This window comes from Chionomys nivalis, chromosome 22 (genome assembly GCF_950005125.1).
Source record: "Chionomys nivalis chromosome 22, mChiNiv1.1, whole genome shotgun sequence".
Lineage (NCBI taxonomy): Eukaryota > Metazoa > Chordata > Mammalia > Rodentia > Cricetidae > Chionomys > Chionomys nivalis.
In genome coordinates this window covers 44,805,756-44,832,015 of record NC_080107.1, presented here as the reverse complement: position 1 = coordinate 44,832,015, position 26,260 = coordinate 44,805,756, and the positions used below count along the sequence as shown (strand labels likewise).

Here is a 26,260-nt window from a genome sequence, read left to right as displayed (position 1 = left end):
GGGCTACCTTGACAGAACTACTACAGAGCTCTAGATGACCTGTTAAGATAAATGTCTTGGTACTTGGAAATGAAGGAAAAATCCAAGTGAAAGTGCAGTAGGGTCTCAGGGGCGAAGTAGTCACACCCATAGTTCCTTTCACTTGAGACTGACAGAAGAACCCTGGGTAACGAGCCAAACAGTTTGTAAGAGATTTGTTACACACACCTTACCATCTAATACTCTTTGAGGACAGCTACCTGATGGGCAGTGTGGAGAATGTATGCAGGGGTGAAATGGCATACTGTGGTCTAAAATGCAAGGGGAATTATGAACAAAAAGCAGAGTGTGGGAAAACAGAAGAGACGGCTATCAGGTCTGGAGGCCCAAGACTGCAGGACCCAAGTGTGTCTCAGGCTACAGTTTAGGGAATGTTGGAAGGGAGCATCTTACCTCCAAGAACTGCTTCAGACGTATGAAAGAACCCATCTGTCCTGAGCTTGTGATGGCTTCAATTCTGTAGGGAAAGGGAGGGAGAAAAGAGAGAGAGATGTGAGTCAAGTGAGGACTAGATCCACTGACTCTTCTAAAGAATGCTGGCTGTGCTGGGCAATGGAGTTGCACATCTTTAATCTCAGCACTCAGGAGCAGAGGCAGGCAGATCTCTGTGAGTTCAAGGCCAGCCTGGTCTCCAGAATGAGTTCCAGGACAACCAAAGATACAGAGAAACCCTGTCTCAAAAAAACAAAATGAAACAACAAAAAAAGAACACTGGCTGCTCTTTCAAGTGGTCCTTGCTGGTCTTCCAAACGGACAAAGGAGCCGGGCGGTGGTGGCGCACGCCTTTAATCCCAGCACTTGGGAGGCAGAGGCAGGCGGATCTCTGTGAGTTCGAGACCAGCCTGGTCTACAGAGCTAGTTCCAGGACAGGCTCCAAAACCACAGAGAAACCCTGTCTTGAAAAACCAAAAAAAAAAAAAAAAAAAAACCAAACGGACAAAGGAGAGGGACACACTGCTCTTTTCTGAGGTCTCTGTGACCAGATAGGATGAGTGCCACCAAAGCATTCCGCCTGCTTGAAATCCCAATGAATTTGGAGGAGCACTTGAGGTGAAAGGGTGAAAAGCATACCACAGTCAGAGATGTGGGGGGCAGATGAGCGTCTCCAACTGACTTAATGATGGACTCAACTTCATGGCTCAATTCATGACTACTTGTAATCACAAGTATTAGAAACAACACATAAACACACCAGAGCCAGGCATGGTCATGTACACTAATCTTTAGCACTTAGGGGGCAGAAGTAGTAGGAATTCAGTGTCACCTTTGGCTACACAGTACAATCCAAGTTCAGCCTGGGCTGGAGAGATGGCTCAGTTAGTAAAGTACATGCTGCATAAGCATGAAGAGTTGAGTTCCATCCTCAGAACACACAGGAAAACCAGAAGTGAGGGTATGCACTAATAAATCCTAGAGCTTGGGGACAGCAACAAAAGAATCCCTGAGGCCTGGTGCCCAGCATTTCCAAACAGTTCTAGCTTCATGAGAGATACTGGTTCAAAAAGTAGTGAAGAGCGATAGACGGCAACACCCCTGAGTTACATGTGCATGTGTACACACACCTTCCCCCACATACACCTGGGCACAGAGCTCAAGCCTATAATCTCAGGATATGTGAGACTGAGGCAGGAGACAGCTGTGGTCCAGGGCATCCTGGCCTACAGAGTGAGATCTTGTTCCAACTCCTCAAAAATCAGCCAGTATCATCTCAGTGGTGCAAGCATGCATGTATCTCATGGTTTGAATGGAGCCTAGAATGTGCTAGATAAGTGCCCTACCACCACAGCCAACATCAAATACCTTATTTCAACATCTTCCTAGTTTATACCTTTCCTTAACAAACAATATTTAAAAGGTATTTTTCATTGAAGTTCATAATCATTTACTCAAACATTAAAGAGAAGAAGTCGGAGAGATGGCACAGTGGTTAAGAATACCTACTGGTACTCTTTTTTTTGCAGAGGACCTGAGTTCAATTCCCAGCACCATGAAGGGCAGCTCACAACTCCAGCTCTGGGGGCTCCAACACATCTGGCCTCTAAAGGCACATGCATACATTATGTGTGTGTTTGGGAACATTCTCAGGTGCAAATATACACAGTTAAAAAGAAATTTCTTTAAAAAAATCAAAGAGAGCCAGGCAGTGGTGGCACACGCCTTTAATCCCAGCACTTGGGAGGCAGAGGCAGGCGGATCTCCGTGAATTCGAGACCAGCCTGGTCTACAAGAGCTAGTTCCAGGACAGGCTCCAAAACCACAGAGAAACCCTGTCTCCAAAAAGCAAAAAAAAAAATCAAAGAGAAGGATGAGTAGGAAAGATTTCCCCCTTTTTTCAAGACAGGGTTTCTTTGTTTAGCCTTGACTATCCTAGAACTAGCTCTGTAAGACCAGGGTAACCTGAACTCTATTGCCTTGAACTCTACCTGCCTCTGCCTCCTGAGTGCTGGGATTAAAGGTATAAGTCATGACTGCCCAACAATATTATTTTTAAACAGATCTATGTCCACATCATGAGGACCAAACCCAGGCCCTTGCTCATGTTAGGCACGTGCTCAACCACTGACCCTTGTTCATTTTTTACTTAAGTCAAAAATACCACACACTTGGGGGATGGAGAGATGGCTCAGTGGTTAAGAGCACTGTCTGCTCTTCCAGAGGTTCTGAGTTCAATTTCCAGCAACCACATGGTGGCTCCAAACCATCTGTAAAGAGATCTGGCGCCCTCCTCTGGCGTGTGGATATAAATGGAGGCAGAAAGTTGTATACATAATAAATAAATCTTTAAAAAAAAAATAATTAAAAAAAAGAAAAAAAGAAAAAAAATACCACACATTGTGTGAGGCAAGATGGCTTGGGGTATGTGTGTGTTAAAGTTCTTGATACCAAGCCTGACTTACCTGAGTTTGATCCCAGGAACCCATAAGGTGAAAGAAAAATCTAGTTCTCATACACTGTCCTAACTTCCAAGTGTACACTGTGGCATGCACAAACCCTACCCCAGCTCCACCAATAAACAAATCAAAAAACAAAAACAAACACAACTTTAAAATAAACCATGCACAAGATCCACAGCCAACAGTAGACAGAAAGCCAGCCAGGTTAGAAGTCTCCACTGGGTCCCTTCTCTCAGAGCTTGACGAACTCCACAGGAGAGAAGAGAAAGAGGTGGAACTGTGGGAGCCAGAGGTTGAAGACAGCAGGAGAGCACGGCCTGTGCGATCAACTAAGCAGGGCTCACCGGGCTCACAGGGACTGATTGACAACTGTGCAGCCTGCGTGGGTCTACAATAGGTCCTCTGCATAAATATGTTATGGTTGTTGGCTTGGGGTTTTGGGAGGACTCCTGACAGTGGAACTGGGGGTGTCTGACTCTTTTGCCTGATCTTGGGATCCCTTTTCACCTACTGGGTTGCCTTGAACAGCCTTGATGTGAGGGTTTGTGCCTGGTCTTATCATACCTTATTGTGATGTGTTCGGTTGGTGTCCTACAGGAAGGTCTGTTCTTTTCTGGGAGAAGCAGGGAGTAGGGGAGTGGATTTGGGGGACGGGAGGAGAGGGGACCCGTGAGGAGTGGATAGAGGGGAAACTGCGATCAGGATATATTGTATGAGAGAATAAATAAAAGTTTTTTTTTCTAAAAAAAAAAGCCAAGACAGAGTTGGTAAGAGCTTGGGACAGTCTAGACTACAAAGACTGTCAAAACAAAAGAACAAAAGAGAACGAAAAATAAAAACTCAGCCAAGAAACACACACAAACACTGCACTAGCACTGAGCAATGGCTTCAGTGTTACCTACTAACTCCTCAGTGGTCTGATTAACAAGCCTATACCTAGGAAAGTAGTCCTCTTTGATGAGAAGAATCATCTTCCAGAACTGGACCTGGTACTGCTTCATGAGGGCATTCCCACACACCTAGAGAGAAAGTAAGAACCGTGAGCACAAAGAACAAAAATCAACTCATGAGAGAAGCACAACCACCCCTTTTCCTATCAGTCCTGTCAAACATCTCAGCCACGGCCTCACTTAGCTAAGGAATAGGTGGAAAAGACCCAACTTTCTTTTTTTGTTTTTTTGTTGTTGTTTTCGAGACAGGGTTTCTCTGTGGCTTTGGAGCCTGTCCTGGAACTAGCTCTTGTAGACCAGGCTGGTCTCGAACTCACAAACATCTGCCTGCCTCTGCTTCCTGAGTGCTAGTATTAAAGGCAGGTGTCACCACCGCCCAGCTTCTTTTTTTTTTTCCCCTAAAATTTATTTAGTCATCTCTCCAGTTCTATAGTGGTTGTTTCTAAGGGCAGGAATGTATGAGCTTTTAGAGAGGTTACACTTTCTCCCCAGAAAGTAGAAATGAGAACAGTGGATAATGATCGCTCCACAATGGGTAACCAAACTGAGACTGGGTGACAACACAGGATAGCTAGCATCCTTACAGAGCACGAGGAAGCAAGGAGAAAGCTCCTGTTTCTAGTGTCTCAAGAGACTCACTTGCACAGCCTACCAAGTTCCACTACTCAATTCAATATCCCTAAGATGAAGTCTACTTTTTTACTCAGGCTAGGACATATATTATTGCAGAGGGCAGAAAGTACTTGTGTGCACAGATCAGTAAAAGGGAGGCCAGGACAGTTAAACTCACAGGCATCCTTCAAAGGAAAGAGGATTTTGTTTGTTTGTTTGTTGTTTATTTTTCAAGACAGGGTTTCTCTGTGTAATAGTCCTGGCTGTCTTGGAACTAGTTCCTATAGACCAGGCTAGCCTCAAACTCAAGAGATCTGCCTGCTTCTGCACCTCCACCGCCCAGCTGGAAAGAGACTTTAACCTGCCCTCCTCCTGGATGTAGTCTACAACCTGGTGATCCTTTGCTGTCTGATGAGCCAGGCTCAGCCTGTATCTTACAAAATTTGTTTTACTTATTCCAGACCCTTTCCCCCTAAACTTTGAGCACTGCTTCTCAGCTCATAAAACCATCCTTGTTGGAGGTATAATTTATGCTTCACAACAGCCTATGTGACTTCTTTTTTTTTTTTAATTAATTTATTTATTATGTATACAATATTCTGTCTGTGTGTATGCCTGAAGGCCAGAAGAGGGCACCAGACCTCATTATAGATGGTTGTGAGCCACCATGTAGTTGCTGGGAATTGAACTCAGGACCTTTGGAAGAGCAGCCAGTGCTCTTAACCTCTGAGCCATCTCTCCAGCCCCCCCCCCCCATGTGACTTCTATTTTGTCTTCGCGCCAGGCCAATCCTGACTCCCACGGATGTTATGTTTACCTCAGTCATTCTCCCTAGACCTTTATCTTGAGTACTGTTTCCAAGCCAACAAGAACCCATTTCAGGGATGAAGCCATATGTACTTTGTAAGGAGTTTCACTGTAAACGTGTCTTAAGTATGTGGACTCACAGAGTTATGTTGTTATATGAAAAGATTTTTCCAAACATGTGCTCTGCTTAAATATGGCAAAAATATATGAGCTGATGTCACATTCCAAGAAGTCCTGGCCCAGTACCGGGCTGAAATGAATTTCATTCTTCCCTCACCTGAAGTGTTTCCCTTGCCTGTGGACCCCTAGACATTATAACGAAAAGAACATGGTTGACAGAGAAGTCAAGGGCAGTGAGAGGGAAAGTGGGAGTAAGGCCCGTCTCATGCTCATGCTGGTGACAGCAGCCTGAGCTGCTCACTGCTTGGCCCCACCTCTAGGCTGCTTCCCCACTCATTTTACCCCATGTCAGCAGCCACCTCAGCCACTGGCTATCTCTCATTTGATAACAGAATTACCTCTAAGAAGTCAAACAGGAGAGTGGCTGTCACATCTGATAGAGGCTCCATGTTTAAGATCTGTGCCAACCAGCGCCAGCCATGATTTAAGCCATGAGGATGAGCCTGGAAGGAAAGCAACTGTGTCACGACTTCATCTCATTTTATTCACAGAATAAACTCCAGGTGATCACTCAGCCATTAGATATGAACCCATGCATGCATGACAGAACAGAAAGAACTAAGCTAAGGAAATCTTACGCAGGGTTTCTCTGCGTAACAGCCCTGGCTGTTCTGGAACTCGCTCTAAAGACATGGTTAACCTCAAATTCACAGAGATCTACCTGCCTCTGCCTCCTGATCGCTGGAATTAAAGGCATAGGGCACCACCACCTGGCTCAGTGAAATACTCTGATCCATGTGCAGCCTTCCACAAATTTCTTACATGGTTCCTTTGATATGTACACATCAGTTTCATGTTCAGGGAACTTGCAGTTTGTTTGTTTCAGATGCAGTATTAACTTTGTAGCCCAGGCTGGCCTCAAACTCATGGCAATCCTCCCTGGCCCACTCTGCCATGGTGGGAGTGTAAAGGTAAACCATCTTGTCTGACTTTGTTGTTGTTGATTTTAGCTTTGGGGTTGTTTTTTGGTGTCTTTGTTTGGAGACAGGGTCTCATTAGTATTGGGTAGCCTGGAATATCTATGGAGACAAAGCTGACATTGAACTCACTGTCCCTGCTTCCTAAATGCTGGCAATAAAGGTGCGTCACTATGTCCCCAACACCTGACTTTTTGTTGGATTTTTGGTATTGCAGTGACAGGGTCTCACTTTGCAGCCCAATCGATCTGGAACTTGCAATCCTTCTGCCACAGCTTCCTGTGCTGGAATTACAGGCAGCACAGCACAGCTGGCTGAAACTTTTGTAAATGCTATGACTTGTGGACTCTGTTCTAAGATTAGCTCTTTATGGCCTCAGCTGAGGCAACAACTGAACTTTCTTGTTGATTCAAAAAAGTTCCCTAAGAATCAATATCCACTTCTCTAAAATACCATCGTCTTTACCCATCATTCCACAGCACAGCCTCTCTGAAGAACAGCTTGCAAGAGCCCTCAAAGACTTGCTAACGGGCTTGGTCACCAGTCTGTGGGCTCTACTGGAAAGTGTGGGATTTTTTTATTTTTTAAAATATTTTTTAAAATATTTATTTATTAAATATACAATATTCTGTCTGTGTATATGCCCACAGGCCAAAAGAGGGCACCAGACCTCATTACAGATGGCTGTGAGCCACCGTGTGGTTGCTGGGAACTGAATTCAGGACCTTTGGAATAGCAGGCAATGCTCTTAGCGATTGAGCCATCTCTCCAACCCCAAAGTGTGGAATCTTTAAGAAGTGGAGTCCAAGTTAGGTCACTGTGGACATACCCTTGAAGGGGATACTGAGACACCCCCCACACACAAAAGCTTTTTGCATCTTTCACGAGCCAACTGCCATAAGCAGCTTTGCTCCGCCCATGCTTCTGCCATGATGCTTTGCCTCACCATGGCTCCAAAGGCAACTGGACCTAGTGAAAGTGAGACTGGAAGCTCTCCCAAATGTCCTAATCCATGCATAGGCTCCCACAAAGCAAAGGAGAAGCTTCCTCCCTGTAAGCTGATTATCTCAGTAATAGAGAGCTGACTAACACAAAGGCTGCAGTTGTGTGGGTGCTGGGCTACCACTCCTATCAATACCAGGCTGTTTTACCTACCTCTTGCCGGTTTCCATATGGCCATTGGAGCTGGATGATGGCAGCATACAGACGGATCATCCCAGACATTCGTTTTAGAAAGTTGTCCTGTTGCTCCACCTTAGAATCCGTCACTTGGTAGCCAAGCATCCTATGTGTGAAGATAAGATTCAGAATGATGAGGCCAAAACGAGGGTGACAAAGAGGCTTCTTTTTATGGCTTAAGGTGCTACTAGATGCACTTTGCATTATTATTACAATTATTTTATCTGAGCAAAGCATGATGCTCAAATTTCTATTTATAAAATTTAGCTCTGCAAAACAAACTCACCAGTGAACTCAGAAATAAGGAAACTGCCTAGGTGGTGGCTAGTTTTGACAACCTGACACAAGCAAGAGTCATCTGAGACAAAGGAACCTCAATTGAGAAAATACCTCTATAAAAAGCTATAGGGGAGCCGGGCGGTGGTGGCGCACGCCTTTAATCCCAGCACTTGGGAGGCAGAGACAGGCGGATCTCTGTGAGTTCGAGACCAGCCTGGTCTACAAGAGCTAGTTCCAGGACAGGCTCCAAAAAGCTATAGGGGGGCTGGAGAGATGGCTCAGAGGTTAAGAGCATTGCCTGCTCTTCCAGAGGTCCTGAGTTCAATTCCCAGCAACCACATGGTGGCTCACAACCATCTGTAATGCCCTCTTCTGGCCTTCAGGCACACACACAGACAGAATATTGTATACATAATAAATAAATATTAAAAAAAAAAAAAAAAAAGCTATAGGGAAGCCTGTCGGGCATTTTCTTATGGTCCTGGGTGCTGTGAGAAAGCAAGCGGGGAAACCATGAGGAGCAAGCCAGTGAACAGCAGCCGTCCAAACCCTCTGCATCGGCTTCTGCCTCCAGGTTTTGGTCCTGCTTGAGCTCCTGCTCTGCCTATTTTCCATGAAGAACTGTGATACAGAAGTGGGAGTGAAAGGAACCCTTTCCTCCCAAGTCACTTTTGCTTATGGTGTTTCATCATAGCAGTAGTAACCCTAGCTAAGATAGCTTCTCAATGAGATCTAAATGACTTACTCTATTTTGCAAAGCTGTAAGATGAATAAATTCTAAGACTTAGGATTCTAGATCCAGTATTCGTTCCAGTGAGCAATAGTGTTTATCAATTATCACCACCCCAAATCTACAAATCCCAAAAGATGTCTAGTTTGTGTAAAAGACATTACTTTCCCCCCTTTTTGTGAGATAGTGTTCTTGTTATGTAGCCCAGGCTAACCTCCCAAATCCTGGGATTACAGATATACAATACCAATCATGGTTCAAGACATTTTGTTTCTGGTAGGACATTTAAAGTACAGAGAAGGAGCTGTGAGAAAGACTGAAAATAAACTCAGATTCTTATATTCTCCTACTCTCCCTAGAGTGAATGAGAGAAGAGAAAATAACCTCACCGCTGATAGTCCTCCAAAGCCATCCCCTCCTTAAAAGCTGGGTAGAAAGGAACGGAGTAGGGACACTTCTTGTGGAGATGAGCAAGGATAAGTTCCCCCACTTTAGGGTGGAGCGCCCAGATACCAGATGCCACCACTGCAATGGGGAATGCTGCTTCATGGTGAGAGGCCACTTCCTCCTCACCTTGTTTCTAGGAACACAAATATGGACACAATTTCAGGTTAATATCCCAGCAAGGCTCAACACTGCCCACCAGCTTCTTCTGCCCATACCCCTGACAACAAGGTTTCTCACCACAAATTTCTCTGCCAGTTTGTACTGGACAAAGTCCAACCCTTGTGGGCTAAGAGTGACAGACACAGAACGCCCACCAGATTGGACGGGCTTTCCAGAGAGCAGGCTATGGATCTTTTCAAAGACCTCCTTCAGCTTTGAACCTGGGTGGGAAAGAAAAAGCAACAAAAAGATAAAACTGCAGGTGGACATGATTGTGCATCCTTATACTAATGCCAGCATTTGGGAAGGAGGATAGAAAGATCAGAACTCATGTTTGCGTTGAGTAAGGCCATGTTGTGAGTTTGAGACCAGCCTGGTCTACATGTGAACCTGTCTCAATAACATATAACTTCATGTCAATCTTTTTTTGCTGGGTTTCTGAGACAGGGTTTTTCTTTTCCTTTTATTTTTTTTTAACTTTATTTTATTTTATTTTATTTTATTTTTTTTGGTTTTTCGAGACAGGGTTTCTCTGTGGTTTTGGAGCCTGTCCTGGAACTAGCTCTTGTAGACCAGGCTGGACTTGAACTCACAGAGATCCGCCTGCCTCTGCCTCCCGAGTGCTGGGATTAAAGGCGTGCGCCACCAACGCCCGGCTTTAACTTTATTTTATGCACATTGATATAATGATGTCAGATTCTCTGGAACTGGAGTTACAGACAGCTGTAAGCTGCCATGTGGGTCCCAGGAACTGAACCCAGGTCCTCTGGAAGAGTAGTCAGTGCTCTTAACCACTGAGCCATCTCACCAGCCCCAAGACAGGGTTTTTCTGTGTAACCTCCCTAACTGTCCAGGAACTCACTTTGTAGATCAAGCTGACTTTGAACTCACAGAGAGCTGCCACCAATGCTGGGATTAAAGACATGCGCCACCATGCTCAGCTAACGTCAAATCCTTTATTCAATGCAATGACAAAGTAAACCATCTATCAAAATCCATCTGTACGTAAGTGTAGAATCTAAACCCAAACACAGTTTCATATGGGCATATCATAGATGGCTAGGGAGAGGGCTCAGTGGATGAAGTCCTTGCTGCACATAAAATCCGAGCATGGCAGCATATGCTTGTAAACCCAACACTAGCAGGATGGAGACAGGCAGATCCTAGGGACCCAATGACCAGCCAGTCTAGCTAAAATGTTAAGTTCTTGTCTTACTGAACAAAGTGGAAGGACTAGAAAAATGGTTCAGCAATTACAAATACATACTTCTTTTTTTTTTTTTTTTTTTTTTGGTTTTTCGAGACAGGGTTTCTCTGTGGTTTTGGAGCCTGTCCTGGAACTAGCTCTTATAGACCAGGCTAGTCTCGAACTCACGGAGATCCGCTTGCCTCTGCCTCCCAAGTGCTGGGATTAAAGGCGTGCGCCACCACCGCCCGGCAATACGTACTGCTTTTATGGAGGACCCAAATTTGATTCTCAGCACCCATGGTGGGTAATCACCCATAACTGCAGCTCCAAGGAGATATGATGCCTCTAGCCTTGGAGGATACTTTACTTTCATGTATATACCTACACATACACATAATTAAAAATAAATCTTTAAGAATAAGTAAATGGAGCCGGGTGGTGGTGGCGCACGCCTTTAATCCCAGCACTCGGGAGGCAGAGGCAGGCGGATCTCTGGCAGTTCGAGGCCAGCCTGGTCTATAAGAGATAGTTCCGGGACAGGCACCAAAGCTACAGAGAAACCCTGTCTCGAAAAACCAAAAAAAAAAAAAAAAAAAAGAATAAGTAAATGGGGTTAGAGAGATGACTCAGTGGTTAAGAGGACTGGCTGTTCTTCCAGAGGATCCAGGTTCAATTCCCAGAACCAACGTGGAAGCTCACACCATGCATAACTCTATTTCCAAGGATCCAATACTCTCCTCTAGTCTCCAAGGGCACCAGACAACACACACGGTACACGGACAAACATTTACACACATAAAATAAAAATAAATAAATCTATCTATAAAGATCTGAAAGAGATCATTCAGTAGTTAGAACATTTTCTGCTCTTCCAGAGGACCTGATTTCACTTCCCAGCACTGACATCAGGCTGTCTCCAAAGGCCAAACTAAACCTTCTTTTTACTAAATTAATACCTCACAAGATTGCTACAGGAATGGAAAGCTGACACTCACATTTCTTAACATGCATACAGAAGAACCCATAGCTGAGCAGTGGTGGCCCATGCTTTTAATCCCAGCACTTGGGAGGCAGAGGCAGCAGAGTCTCTGGGTTTAAGGCCAGCCTGATCTACAGAGCAAGTTCCAGGACAGACAGAACTACACAGAGCCAATGAATAGCCAATTCTTTGAAATAGCTGTTTCTGTATCACCGCCTACTGCCTTCGACCTGATGCTTGAACCAAAGATAGGTAGTCTGTGAAGTGGGGATGGAAATAAACAGGAAAGATGGGAAAGGTAACTATAATTTCTTCTTCCTGAAAGAGATCTAACTGCATTCCCACCACTGGCTATGTGGAATATTACTGTGAAACACGTTAGGATAAACACTGTTTTTCCCCATGCGTAAGCATTTTCATTACTCCAGTACCTACATCAATGATTTAATTAACCAGAATCTCCAGTTGAAAAACACTTAATGAAATTCTTAATCACTTCAAAAGTCTAATGACTCAAAAATATCCCCTAAACCAGAGATGCAGGAGGAAACCAAAAATGAATTAAAAAGACATCACAGAGTCCAGTGGTGGTGGTGGTGCACACCTTTAACCCCAGCACTCAGGAGGCAGAGGCAGGAGGATCTCTGTGAGTTCAAGGCCAGCCCGATCTAAAGGTGAGTCTCAGGATGGCAAGGGTTACAATACAGTGAAAGCCTGTCTCAAAAAACCTAAAATTGGGGTGAAGAGATGGCTCAGGGGTTAAGATCACTGGCTGCTCTTCCAGAGGTCCTGAGTTCAATTCCCAGCAACCACACGGTGGCTCACAGCCATCTGTACTGAGATCTGGCGCCCTCTTCTGGTGTACGAGCATACATGGAGACAGAATGTTGTCTATCAGGCAGGACCTCTGGAAGAGCAGCCAGTGCTCTTAACCTCTGAACCATCTCTCCAACCCCCATAAATAAATCTCAAAAACAAAAAAACAAAACAAAACAAAAACTAAAATAAGGCCGGGCGGTGGTGGTGCATGCCTTTTATCTCAGAAGGCAAACACAGGTAGATCTCTGTGAATTCAAGGTCAGCATGATCTATAAGAGCTAGTTCTAGGACAGTTAGGGCTGTAACACGGAGAAACGCTGAAACACAGAAAAACACACAAACAAAAACCTAAAATAAAAGACAGCACAGAGCTACAGGATGAACAGTTTCAGAAAATAAGAATCATTGGGTTGTTAAATGTGTCCACTTCTGTACACGTTTCCTTAGTGCATTACGGCAAAGTCATATTCTACTATTACCAACAGCTTCCAAGGGACTCACAAGCTAAATCTCACAACCAGCCCCTCTTTACCTTATGCCTAAAGTGGTTACCATACCCACTAGCCCATGTCCACTTATAAATCTTCCCTAATTCTAACTCTTCATGGTTATTGTCCACTTTCAACAATAAGAACAAAGTTTTGCTTTGTTTTGTTTTTCCTTTTTCCTCTGCTTACTCAACCTTCCTGAGCACTGATTCCAGAGCATGCTGGGTCTCACCAGAAGAACAGCAGAATGAGAACAGACATGCAGATTGCTTCCAGTTTCCAGAAGGAGAAAAAAGGCACAGAGAAAATAAATTAGTTAAAGGGAGCCGAGACACATCTTTCAGAGAAGTGCCTTATGTGGTTGTTAGAGACTGTGAAGCTTGGAAGAAAGGAATGACCCAGGACAGAGTGAGAAGTCACTGGTATAAAAGTAATGTTTGAGCCGGGCGGTGGTGGCGCACGCCTTTAATCCCAGCACTCGGGAGGCAGAGACAGGCGGATCTCTGTGAGTTCGAGACCAGCCTGGTCTACAAGAGCTAGTTCCAGGACAGGCTCCAAAACCACAGAGAAACCCTATCTCGAAAAACCAAAAAAAAAAAAAAAAAAAAAAAAAAGTAATGTTTGACACCATGGGATTACAAAGGATAAACAGAACTGTGGGTGATAACAGGTCCCTAGGAAGCAAAACAATCAAGGCAGGGGCAAGAGAGGAAAGGGAAGTGGAACCTGAGAAGCAGTGGCACTGCAGAGTCAGGGGAACTGTTTCATAGAGAAGCTTGTAGTCCAAAGGCTGAATAGAAATACTGGCTAGATTAGAGACTGATCAGAAGGCAGAAGAACGAGGGACTCAATGAAGATATATGGGCAACTCAAGCACATTTAAAGGCTGAGGAAGGGAGCGGCAAAATGAAGCAATCTCAGGAAGCAGAGAGAATGGACAGAAGCAAAGAACAAAGTCTGGCAGGTGACAGAAGGGATGGGAACAAAGGCAGACTTTTACAAGAGCTGACTAAGGAAAGAAAGCTACCTTACTCTCTAAAACAGACAATAATAATAATAAATAAATAAATAGTAATAAAAATAATAATAAATAGTCTCTAAAACAAACAAACAAAAAAATACAGCCTCTGAGGAGCTCAGGCTGCTTGTTTCCCTGCTGCAGCTAAGACTACAATGACTTAGGTAAGGAATGAAGACAGGCAGGAGAGCGCAGCCAACCCCCCCTCCCACCCTCCCCTCTCCCACACACACACGCACACACCCGTTGTCAATGCGACTTGAAACTCCTCAATAGAGTTTATTTGTACTCTGCCCAGTTCCACAAAGAACTGCAGGCAACAGAGGAGTCTAAGTAAGCTTGGTCAAATGACCTCGAGGGCACAATCTACAACATTTATGTGCTTTTTTGGCAACAAGTAAGAGTGTGATAGGGCACACAGCAAGCAGAAGAGCTCTTGAGCCGCTCTTCTACTGCTCGATGGTACAGCCTGTAATGGCTTCCTCATCCAGAGCTGTGAAACTGAACCCAGGCTCTAAAGAAGGGTCTTTCAACATTTGGATTATTTGCTACATCTCTGGGGGGGAGAGTATTAAAATGTCAATATTGGAGTTTGGAAAAGCTAACACGGGACAAAGCAGGACAAAAGCAAAAAGCAGAAGTGACTTCCTAGGTTGGTATTCTCCCATTTCCTCCCAAGTTCTCTTCATAATGTTTACAGTACTAACTTTCAACTTTAGACTTAAAAGTCATTCTAGGGCTGGGGGAGCCAGGGTGTGCTCACTGGTAAAGAATTTGTCTAGCATTCTATATAAAACCCTGTGTTAAATTACCAACACCACTTCAAAAATACAAATAAATAAAGCCAGGCGTGGTGGTAGATGCCTTTAATTCCAGCACTTGGGTGGCAGAGGCAGGCGGAATGAGTCCTCTGTGAGTGAATTCAACCTGGTCCACACTCAGGGCTACATAGTGAGACCCAGTCTCCAAACCACTCCCCCCCGAAGGGGAAAAAAAGCATTCTAAATAATTTAGTATTAATACATAGCTTATTAAAAATGAATCAGGGGGTGCTGGAGAGATGGCTCAGCGGTTAAGAGCACTGACTGCTCTTCCAGAGGACCGGGGTTCAGTTCCCAGCACCCACATGGCAGCTCACAACTGTCTGAAAATCCAGTTCCAGGGGATCTGACACCTTCACACCAGTGCACATAAAATAAAGTAAATAAACAATAAGAAATATTTAAAAAAAAAAAATGAATCAGGGGGCTGAGAGATGGTTTAGTGGTTAAGAGCAACTGCTAGTCAATCCTGAGAACCAGAGTCCTTATACACACATGAGACAGCTCACATATTCCAAGGGATCAATGCTGTCTTCTGGTTTCCAATAGGCACCTGGACATACACTCATATAGTCACATAAATACAGGTACATGTATATACGCATAAATAAAACCCTTAAAAAAAATTACTCAGACACCAAGTGTTGTGGCACATGTCTGAAATCAAGAACACCCATCAGGCTAGGATGAATTTAAGGTCAGCCTGGGCTACACAGTGGCCCACTAACTCAATAAAGCAAACAAATTATATCAGTTGCTCAGTGGTAGAGGCCTTCAACCCCCAACACTATAAAAAAAATAAAAATAGCAAATCTCTAAGTTCGAGGCCAACCTTGTCTACAGAGCTAGTTCCAGGACAGTCAAGGTTACACAAAGAAACTCTGTCTCAAAAAAAGGCAAATAAATAGACAGACAGACAGACAGATAGAGAAGAATTGGTCAATGGTTTTTGTCATGTGATCCCTCTTTAAAAAAAAATTATGCACACAATATTTTTTTTTTTTTTTTGGCTTTTTGAGACAGGGTTTCTCTGTGGTTTTGGAGCCTGTCCTGGAACTAGCTCTTGTAGACCAGGCTGGTCTTGAACTCACAGAGATCCGCCTGCCTCTGCCTCCCAAGTGCTGGGATTAAAGGCGTGCGCCACCACCGCCCGGCTTATGTACACAATATTTTGCCTGCAGGCCAGGAGAGGGCACCAAACCTCGTTACAGATGGTTGTGAGCCATGCTGTAGTTGCTAGGAATTGACCTCAGGACTCTGGAAGAGCAGCCAGTGCTCTTAACTGCTGAGCCAGTTCTCCAGTCTGGCATGTGATCTCTTTATCCCCTGCAGCACTTATTTCTTTAGCACCTTTCCCAGCTCTCCTATCTCACAGGTTCTCAATAAAATCATTTGAATCTCTCCAAAAAGAGTCAACAAATAATCCTTTCTTCTTTTCTATGCTACTGAGGAGTGAGCTAGGCCTAGCATGTGTCTGTAAGAGTTCCACTAGCTGCATCCCCAGGTGTCTTCTGACTTTCTCCTTTTGAGGTAAGGTCTCAATGCATTGCACTTTATGCATGCTGTCCTTGAATTTATGATCCCCCAGCCTCAACCTTCCCTCAACCAGCTGGGATTACAGGCCTGTACTACTAGAACCAACTATCTCTGTTTGAAGAGGAAAAACAGAAAAAAAATCGGGACCCAACATAATTTGAACACACTTTTTTTTTTTTTTTGGTGGTAGTAGGGATGGAACCCAGGCCTTTGCACATACTTGGCAAGTGCTCTGCCACTAAGCCACACCTTCAGCCCTGATAAAACACTTTTAAGACCCTCAAAGCAATCAGTATGGAAAAATAAGACAATGAAGTGAAGGACAATATTCGTAACCATCTGACCCACCTGCAATGGTGGAGATCTGGCTCACTGGGATAGTGGCTGCTTTCTGCAAGTCCATTTTTATCTTTTTGGCCTGCCAAAAGAGAATGGTGACATGTCAGATAGTGTTATGAAAAGCTGAGCACACAGGGGCTGGAGAGATAGCTCAGAGGTTAAGAACATAGACTGCTCCAAAACCACAGAGAAACCCTGTCTCGAAAAACCAAAAAAAAAAAAAAAAAAAAAAAGAACATAGACCATAGACTGTTCTTCCGGAGGTCCTGAGTTCAATTCCCAGCATCCACATAGTGACTCACAACCATCTGTAATGAGATCTGGTGCCCTCTTCTGGCCTGCGGGCATACATGGAGGCTGAACACTGTGTACATAATAAATAAATAAATCTTTAAAAAAAAAAAAAAGCTGAGCACAGGCCTTTACGAATGAGGGAACATGACACCCAAATACTTTCTTTTAGGAGGTCAGGCTGTGGGGTACACTGCCAGAATTTCTGCCACCCAACTCTTCCCTACCTGACTGTCCTTGCTGCTGGTCAGGCCCTCAAAGGCCAACACACATTTGGCAGAAGCATCCTGAAGCTGCTGATACCACTGCATGGTACTGTCTTGTACCTTTACCTGCAGTTCTGAGAATAAAAGACAGGTCTCAATGGCAGTGAGCTTATTGAACATGGCATATGACCTAGAACTATTCTAAGCACTGAGCTATGGATTGACTACGTTAGTGGTCACAATCACACTGTGAAGTAGAAACTACTACTATCTCTATTTAATGAGTAAAGAAATAGACATGGAAAGATTGTTTGCTAAGGTCACACCGCTATACAAGTAGAAAGAGATTCCACTGTCTGGTTAAACACATGGCAATGTGATCCTCAAACATATTAAACAAGGTTATCTGTAAATATTACTTAAAATACTTAGTAGTGAGACTGGAGAAATTGCAGTCCAGCAGTTACACAAATGAAAATCCTTGAAAAAAATCCTAAAAGTAAGAGTTGCTACTCTTGGAAAAGATTAGACCTCTCTGGTTCCCACATCCACATAGTGGATCACAACTCCTTGTAATTTCAATTCGAGGTACAACAATGCTCTTATCTGGTCTCTGTGGGCACCAAGTACACGTGTAGTGCACATACGTACACAAAGGCAAAACATTCATACACACATAACAAAAATAAATAAATCTTAGCCGGGCAGTGGTGGCGCATGCCTTTAATCCCAGCACTCGGAAGGCAGAGGCAGGTGTGTAGGGACATAGCCCCACCCATTGGGGGCGTGTTCGCCTTGGGCTAATGTTTACGGATAAATCTGCCGGGCCGGGCGTGAGCCCAGCAGCCCCTTTTTCTTTTGCTCCGCCGCGGGAACCTGTGGTCCTGTAAGTCTATTTCCTTATTAAAGCTGTATATATCTATATAATCTGTCTGCATTCATTTGCGACACCACACAGGTGGATCTCTGTGAGCTCAAGGCCAGCCTGTTCTACAAGAGCTAGTTCTAGGACAGGCTCCAAAACTACAGAGAAACCTTGTCTCAAATAAATAAATCTTTAACAATTCTTTTAAGTCAGGTAGTGGTGGCGCAGACCTTTAATCCCAGCACTCAGAAGGCAGAGACAGTCATATCTCTGTGAGTTCAAGGCCAGTCTGGTCTACAGAGTGAGCTCCAGGACAAGTTCTAAGCAATAGAGAAACCCTATCTTTTTCAAAAAGCCAGGGGGAAAAAAAAAAAAAAAAACAACAAAAACAAAAAAACCCAAATCCTAATTCTTATAAAATACTTAGCAATATTTGGAATAACACACCATTAGACATAACAGCCTTTTCAAGTGCTAGAATTTGAAATTGGTTCCAGATCAACTAAAACACATTTATGTAAAAGTTCTTATGAGCTGGGACATTCTGTAGTGTGACACATTCTCATTTACTTTTTTATGTTTGTTTTCTTTTAACTCTCCTGAAACTTAAACAGTTAAAGGACTGCATTCACACCAAAACCCACCTTCATTCTGTGTCCCTGCCGGGCCTGGGCTGGGCACAGTGGGCTGAGTGGGAGCCCCTGGCCCCTTTTGCACCTGTGATTCTTGCAGCTTGATACGGGCCTCCTCTTCATCCTGCTTCTTTTTGACTTCATAGGCTCTAGTGATCTCCTGCTCCAAATTTGAGAGGAGGTCCCGCATTTCCTGCAGTGTTCGCTCAGCCTCAGCTTGGTTCTCTGCTGTGGGATAGCCACTCTGTAAGAGTGAGAGACAATACTGAACATTCATTTCCTAGGTGCCCTTGTGGTGACACCACACACCGTACATTTCTAAAGTGGAACTCTTGGACCTGTGCACACACATGATCAAGTACTGATACCTACTCTTTTCCTGTTCTCTTGAAGATTTACTATCATAGAGCTGGGAGTGGTGGCTCACGCCTGCAATCTTAGCACCTGAGAGGCAGAGGCAGGAAGACTGCTGCAACTCTGAGGCCAGCCAGGGCTACACAGTGAGACCCTGTTTCCAAGAAAAACAAAAAAACAAAAAAAGCAATAGAGATAGCTCAGTGGGTAAAAGTACTTGCTTAGCAACTCTGACTGACAAACTGAATGTAATACCTTGATCCCCCATAGAGGTAGGAAAGAACTGACCCCACACAATTGTCCTTCTACTTCCACACATGTGCACACACAAAAACAACAAAATATTTATCATCATCACATTCATAGCAACCAATAATGGAGTTGTTGATGCTTTTATCAATACTGGTCAGAGTAATCAATAAAAAGATTGTGACTAAACCAAGTATATGGTGCATATGCGGTAATCCTCGCACTCAAGGACTGATGGGGGAGCAACGCCTTAAGTTCCAAGCCATGTTGAGCTATACAACAAGACTCTGTCACAAAAAAAAAAAAAACAACCTGGGGGCTAGAAAAATGGCTCAGCAGTTAAAAGCAATTGATGCTCTTGCAGAGCATCTGGGTTTGGGGTCCTGGCACCCATGCCAGGTGGCTCACAACCATCTGTAACTCCAGGTCTAGAAGTGACATTGTCTTCTACCCTCCATGGAAACCCACACACATGTGTACATAAAGAAATACTGAGGGGGCTGGAGAAATGGCTCAGCAGTTAAGAGCACTGGCTGCTCTTCTAGAGGTCCTGAGTTCAAGTCCAAGCAACCACATGGTGGCTCACAACCATCTGTAATGGGGTCTGGTGCCCTCTTCTGGCATGCATGCAGAACACTGTACACATAATAAATTTAAAAAAAAAGAAAAAGAAATACTGACATATATCTATACATACAAATAAAATCTAAAAGAACAATAAAAGGGTGGGGAGAGTTACAACAATATGCTAGTTACACATGCTGGTTTAGCTAGGAACACTGGTGCAGGTATGCAATCCAGCACTAACAAGCTAAGAGGAAGCATTGAGAATTTGAAGTCAGTCATGGCTACATTGCCTCAGTAACAAAGAAACAGAGCTGGGGCTCGAGAGATGGCTCAGAGGTTAAGAGCACACTGTTCTTCCAAAGGTCCTATGTTCAATTCCCAGCAACCATATGGTGGCTCACAACCATCTGTAATGGGGTCTGGTGCCCTCTTCTGGCCTGCAGACATACATGGAAGGAATGCTGTATACATAATAAATAAATAAATATTAAAAAAACAACAACAAAGAAGCAGAGCTATAATTTGTAAAAGTCCTATTAGTGGTGATTCCTCCATAAATATTCAAAGTTCTTTTCCAGCTTTTGTTTTTGATAAAATATTAGACTATGTGAGTGTGTGTGTGTGTGCGCGCACACAATTATTAAAGTCAGACAACTCCTGCAGGTCGGCTCTCTCCTGTCACTTGTGTGAGCCAGGAACCCAAGTTCATCAGTCTAAGCACAAGGCCTCTCCCTGCTGGGCATCTGGCAAGCCCCATTTCACCTTTTAAAGTCACCTGTCATGTCCTTTACTCATTTTCTCTTCTATGAGAAAAGCAGAAAGTGAAAGCAGTTTATCTTTTTGCACAAATTTTAAGAGCATTCTTGAATCAAGGACATTAAATTTTAGTGTATGTGACAAATATTTCTAAATATGTAATATCTTTAAGTTTTCTGTTCTTAGATACATCACATCTTCTTTATAACTTTAGTTTTTCTTGTGCTGTCATCTACTCACCTCTTTTTATTGTTCTTAATGTTTGTCTCTGGCTTTACACTAAACATAAAATATAGAATACAATGAAAATATGAAGATATATTTAATCTTAATTTTTATGTATTTATAGCTATTATTTGCTACGTTTTCTTCTTACATTACCAGGACCTCATGAAAGCTAACAAATGCTTTACCAGAGAGCTGTCCCCAGTTCTTACCGCACTGATCAAGCAATCACTGGTATTTCCTCCAACAGGTTGGCATTATTTGTAAATCAAAATACATTTTTTTTTTTTTTTTTTTTTTGGTTTCGAGACAGGGTTTCTCTGTGGCTTTGGAGCCTGTCCTGGAACTAGGTCTTGTAGACCAGGCTGGTCTCGAACTCACAGAGATTCACCTGTCTCTGCCTCCCAAGTGCTGGGATTAAAGGTGTGCGCCACCACCGCCCGACTCAAAATACATTTTTACTTTAAGCAGCTTTGTTGTCATTCTGTAATCCCTTACCTCCAAGGTGGTGCGAATGATTCCGGAGATGAGGCTACACAGCTGGTTGCCCCGGGTCTGGAAGGCAGCCAGGTCGACATTCAGCAGGTCCTTGTGCTGATTGGAGGCATCCAGCTGCTGGTTAAGCTGAAGGACCTCCTCTTGCAGGGTGTACAGGCTGCGTAGACGGACCTGGCCTTCCTCCTTCCGAAGTTGCTCCTGTTCTGCCTGCTTCACACGCTGCTGCTCTGCCTCTCGAAGCTTCAGGTTGAGAATCTACTGAAAGGGGCCACTGAGTCGCTGAGTAGGGGAGCCTTTCCCTTTCCACACTGCTCAAACCCTAGATGAGTTACATCTTTTCACAAGTGGGCTCAAAGGAGAAAATAAATTCCCCAAGGCCAATACACAGGTTAATTGCAATTTTAAGCTTGATTGATTGAAAAATAACCTAGGAGGGGCTGGAGAGATGGCTCAGTGGTTAAGAGCATTGCCTGCTCTTCCAAAGGTCATGAGTTCAATTCCCAGCAACCACATGGTGGCTCACAACCATCTGTAATGGGGTTTGGTGCCCTCTTCTGGCCTGCAGACACAGACAGACAGAATACTGTATACATAATAAATAAATAAATAAATAAATAAATAAATATTAAAAAAAAAAAAAAAAAGAACCTTAAAAAAAAGAAAAAAAAAAAAAAAAGAAAAATAACCTAGGAGATTAGTAAATCGTACCTCTACAGGTTTCTGAGGACATTGTCAGGGAGGATTAACAAAGGGGGAGAGCCTGCTCGAATGTGGGTGGTACCATTCCCACAGGTTGAGCCCCAAGGAGGAAAAGGAGAAAAGGGGGAAACCCAGAGTGCAGAGGCTTTCTGGGCCAACTGACACCAACAGTTGAAACAAGCCCCTTTTCCTTTGTCATCACAGTGAGGAAGAGCTACTACACAGCCACTAGCTAGGAGCATGATCATGGATCAATGGCCAGCTGATGAAAAATTCAGAGGGCTAGAGACAGTCACCAATTCAATCATGCTGATTCTCCCAGGCACTGACCTTGGCTCTGTGGCGATGCTCAGCTTTTAGCTTCTCCTGGTGGCCCAGGGCTTCTCTGGTACTGATGAACAAGGCAGAGTCAGGTAGGTCTCCTGAGATGGTTTCCCTCCCCTCACTGTCACAGTAGGGCTTTTCCTAAGGTCGGGCACTTTTGATGCTTAAGGACTGGCTTTCACCTGGGGATTTCCCTGGGAAAACAATCAAGCTGACCACACAGACATTTGCAGCAGTCACTCAGTAAGACTGACCTCTTCTCCATCACCTCCTGTAAATCCTGGAATTCCTTGTGCAGCTTCAGTCCCTTCAGCTCATCAAACCTCTTCAGTTGCTCAGACGCCGTCTCGGAGAGGGCTCGTGCCTTCCTCTCCTGCTCCTCCTGCCACTGCCTCAGGCCCTCCTGAGAAGAACCAGCACCTGCTTTTGGAGGCCGCGGCCATCCGGTTTGTCTTCTCCTTGACCACTGATTGCCCTCAGCCCTAGAACCTGGGAGACTCCAGAGCAGGGAACCACTAGCTTGCTTCTCAAGAGCTGTGTAGGTGCACTTATACTTTGGAGGGGATTTTTTTTCTTTTTTTCTTTTTTTTTTTTGAGACAAGATTTCATGTAGCTCCTGCTGATCTCAAACTTGTTCTGTAGCTAAGGATGACCTTTAAATTCTACTTATCTCCACCTCCTTAGTGCTGGAAATATGAGCATGGGCTCAGTTTTCTATGGTTCCAGTTTCTGAGCCCATGGCTTTGTGCATGCTCAGTAAGTATTCTATCAGTTGTGCTTATTTCCAGTTGTGATTGTGTGTGTGTATGTGTGGAGGGCTAGTGGTTTTGTGGTCTGTGTATTATGTTGTGTGTATACACTTACAGAGCAAGATGTCAAATGTCAAATGTCTTCCTCTATCACTCTCTCTAACTGCCTTGACACGGGATCTCTCACTGAATCAGAAGCTCACCATTTGGCTGAAAGTGGCTGGCCAGTCAGCTTTCAAGACATGCCTCTCTCTCCTAATGCTGGGGTTACAGGCACATACATATAGCCATGCCTAGTTTTCTGTGTGGGTGTTAGGGATTGGAAGTGATGTCCTCAAGCTTACAAGGCAAGTGATCTTTCACAAAGCCATCTCCCCAAGCTCTCGCCATTTTTTAAGATCTTAATTTGCGCTGGGCAGTGGTGGTGCACACCTTTAATCCCAGCACTTGGGAGGCAGAGGCAGGCGGATCTCTGTGAGTTAGAGGCCAGCCTGGTCTACAAGAGCTAGTTCCAGGACAGGCTCTAAAACTACAGCGAAACCCTGTCTCAAAAAAAAAAAAAAGAGGATCTTAATTTGTTGGGGTTTTTTTTTTTTCTGTTTATTTGTTGTTTTGTTTTTGGTGGTTTTAGAGACAGGGTTTCTCTGTAGCTTTGGAGCCTGTCCTAGAACTCTCTCTGTAGAACAGCCTGGCCTCGAACTCATAGAAATCTGCCTGCCTCTGCCTTCTGAATGTTGGGATTAAAGGCCTGTGCCATCACAGCCTGTCTAATTGGCTGTATTTTCAATTATAGACTCAGGCAAAACTTAACTTTATAAGCTAGAAGTAGTCCCAGGGGAGAAGGCACAAATTTAAAAAAAAAAAAAAAATAGAAGTAGTCCCAAAGTCAAATTAATTAAAATACAGATGTTCTTTGAGAAGTTAAAATACAACTGCTATAATATAAATATATCTGACACATCTGGACCATCTGCAAATTTTGAAGAACTAGAATATAGGAATCCCTAAGAAACTTTCCTGAAGTTAAAATAGGATAGCCAGAAAATGGAACCAAATTTCACTTGAGAGTGTTCACTTTTGATCCTTACATCACACTACCTCCAAAGTGAGCTTTCAGTGGGTGACAAATCATGATTAGCATGTCTCAGTGTCCTCCCCCAGGGGGATCTAGTGAAAGATGGCTCTTTAGTGTCAAGCCTTCCTTGCTTCATTGTCTCACTTACTGTTCCTCTCATTCTGTGCACCAATTCGTACATTCGGATGCAGCCTTCCACTTTGATCGCTCGGGAGGACAGAAGTGCAATAGGTTCAGTGCTCTGGGACTCACGGGTGCTCTAAACAAAAGATGACAAACAAACAGATAAGTAAATGAATTTTCAACATGGTAAACTTGTGTTGTCTTTATAGACAAAGATCATGTCTTTGTTAGCTTTCCGTCACTGCAATTTTCCTAGAAAATTATCCAAAAGAAAGATTTATTTTGGCACCTAGTTCAGAGGTTTCCATACATAGTCACTTGATTCACTTGCTGTTATGGAATATTACTTTAACTATATGAAGATAGTTTACATTTGTTTATGCTGCATTTATTGAATGATATAAAGATGTGTGGTTTTGCCTACTGAAGGCACCTGATTGATCTAATAAAAAGCTGAAGAATGGCCAACAGCTAGGCAATAGAGGCACAGGTGCAGCTGGTGGGCCGAGAGAATAAATAGGAGGAGGAATCTAGGAGTCTGGGAGGGAGGGACGGGAAGATGAAAGGCGAGGGTAAGAGAATGAGAAAGAGAGGAGATGCCCCTGGGCCAGCCAAGGAGGAAGCAGGAAAGCAGGACGTACACAATGAAAGAAAGGCAAAAAGCCTTGAGGTAAGACGTAGATAAAGGAAAATAGGTTAATATAAGTTATAATATCTAGTTGGATGAGCATAAGATAAGGCTGAATATTCATATAGTAAGTCTCTGTATCACGACTTAAAAGAAAGCCTGATACAACTGGTTACTTATTGCTTGTTTCAAGTCTGTGCTAAGGCAGAACATGTAGAGAAAAGCAGCTGATGTGGTATATCCTTCTGTATATGTGTTCCTTTTATTAGTTAATAAATAAAGCTATCGTCTATGGCAGGGCAGAATATAACCAGGCTGGAAGAGATATAGAGAGAGAGTAGGCAGACATAAGACACCATACAGCTGCCAAAGGAAATAGACGCCGGATCCTTATTAGTAAGTCACAGCCTCATGTCAATATACAGATTAATAGAAATGGGTTAATTTAAGATGTAAGGGTTGGTTAATAAGAATTCTGAGCTAGGGGGCTGGAGACATGACTCTTCCAAAGGTCCTGAGTTCAATTCTCAGCAACCACATGGTGGCTCAAAACCATCTGTAATGAGGTCTGGTGCCCTCTTCTGGCCTGCAGGCATACACACAGACAGAATATTATATACATAATAAATAAATAAATATTTTTAAAAAAAGAATTCTGAGCTAAAAAACAAACAAACAAACAACAACAACAAAAACAAAGAATTCTGAGCTAGTAGGCCAAGCAGTGTTGTAGTTAATATATTTTCTGTGTGATTATTTAGGTCTGGGCAGCCAGGAATGAACAAGCAGTCTCCATCTACAAAATGGGGCTCCAACATGGGGCAACTACATTCACATAAAACCTGACAGAGATTGGGAAAAAATTCCAGACACAAAAAGAATAAAGTACAGCTTCTTGGTAGCAGCATTTTTCTTGGGTGGGCTCTGTTTCCCAGAGGCAAGCAGAGACATAATTCCTCTAAGAGAAAAATTCCTACTCAGCATTAGCAGTAAAAACTGCATGGCTCCTTTAAGAGCGGGTTTCCTGGTTCCTGCTGGTCCAGTTACAGAGCACTTAAATGGGGTTGGGGTCGGTAAGTAGCATGTTACAAACTGCTTAATGGCAACATACACCCACTGCATCCCTGGAGCTGGGGTGGTAAGTATGACTTGCAGAGGTCATGAACATGCCTTCGCCATGTTGCACTAGTCGGGGCCAACAAACAGGGTCACAGAATTGGTGCTGTGCATGCCACTTAACACACAAAAAAAAGGCAACGGGTGGTGGTGAGCACAGCACGTGGGAGGTAGAGGCAGGCAGATCTCTGTGAATTCAAGGCCAGCCTGATGTACAAAGTGAGTTCCAGGACAGGCTCCAAAGCTATAGAGAAACCCTGTCTCGAAAAACAAAACAGAACAAAACAAAAACAGCAGTCAGTCATAGATTAAAGAGGTGAAGAAAAGTAAGGCATGTAAAGATGGAATATACACAGAGAATCAGAATTATGTATATTGTTGTGAATTTTTTGACTGAAGAGAGACATTTGATTCTGGGGGCTGCTAAGCTAAACCAACGTATATATTTTTTGTCTTTTTTTAAAAAATATTTATTTAGCCGGGCGGTGGTGGCACACGCCTTTAATCCCAGCACTCAGGAG

The 26,260-nt window shown here is 43.7% G+C and overlaps 1 protein-coding gene across 1 annotated transcript in view; it reads right to left on the bottom strand.

Annotated features, from left to right (window-relative positions):
- Gle1 (GLE1 RNA export mediator) overlaps positions 1–26,260 on the bottom strand; it is a 36,128-nt gene that overhangs the window by 2,935 nt on the left and 6,933 nt on the right. The window contains exons 3-15 of the mRNA XM_057755668.1: positions 24,021–24,131; positions 22,303–22,451; positions 22,055–22,115; positions 21,026–21,280; positions 18,389–18,620; positions 16,901–17,013; positions 16,392–16,461; positions 9,272–9,414; positions 8,977–9,167; positions 7,555–7,684; positions 5,821–5,925; positions 3,870–3,952; positions 433–496 (exon numbers count right to left, since the gene is read on the bottom strand). Of these exons, the coding sequence (XP_057611651.1) occupies positions 433–496; positions 3,870–3,952; positions 5,821–5,925; positions 7,555–7,684; positions 8,977–9,167; positions 9,272–9,414; positions 16,392–16,461; positions 16,901–17,013; positions 18,389–18,620; positions 21,026–21,280; positions 22,055–22,115; positions 22,303–22,451; positions 24,021–24,131 (1,707 nt within the window). The remainder of the gene's footprint in view (positions 1–432; positions 497–3,869; positions 3,953–5,820; positions 5,926–7,554; positions 7,685–8,976; positions 9,168–9,271; positions 9,415–16,391; positions 16,462–16,900; positions 17,014–18,388; positions 18,621–21,025; positions 21,281–22,054; positions 22,116–22,302; positions 22,452–24,020; positions 24,132–26,260) is intronic.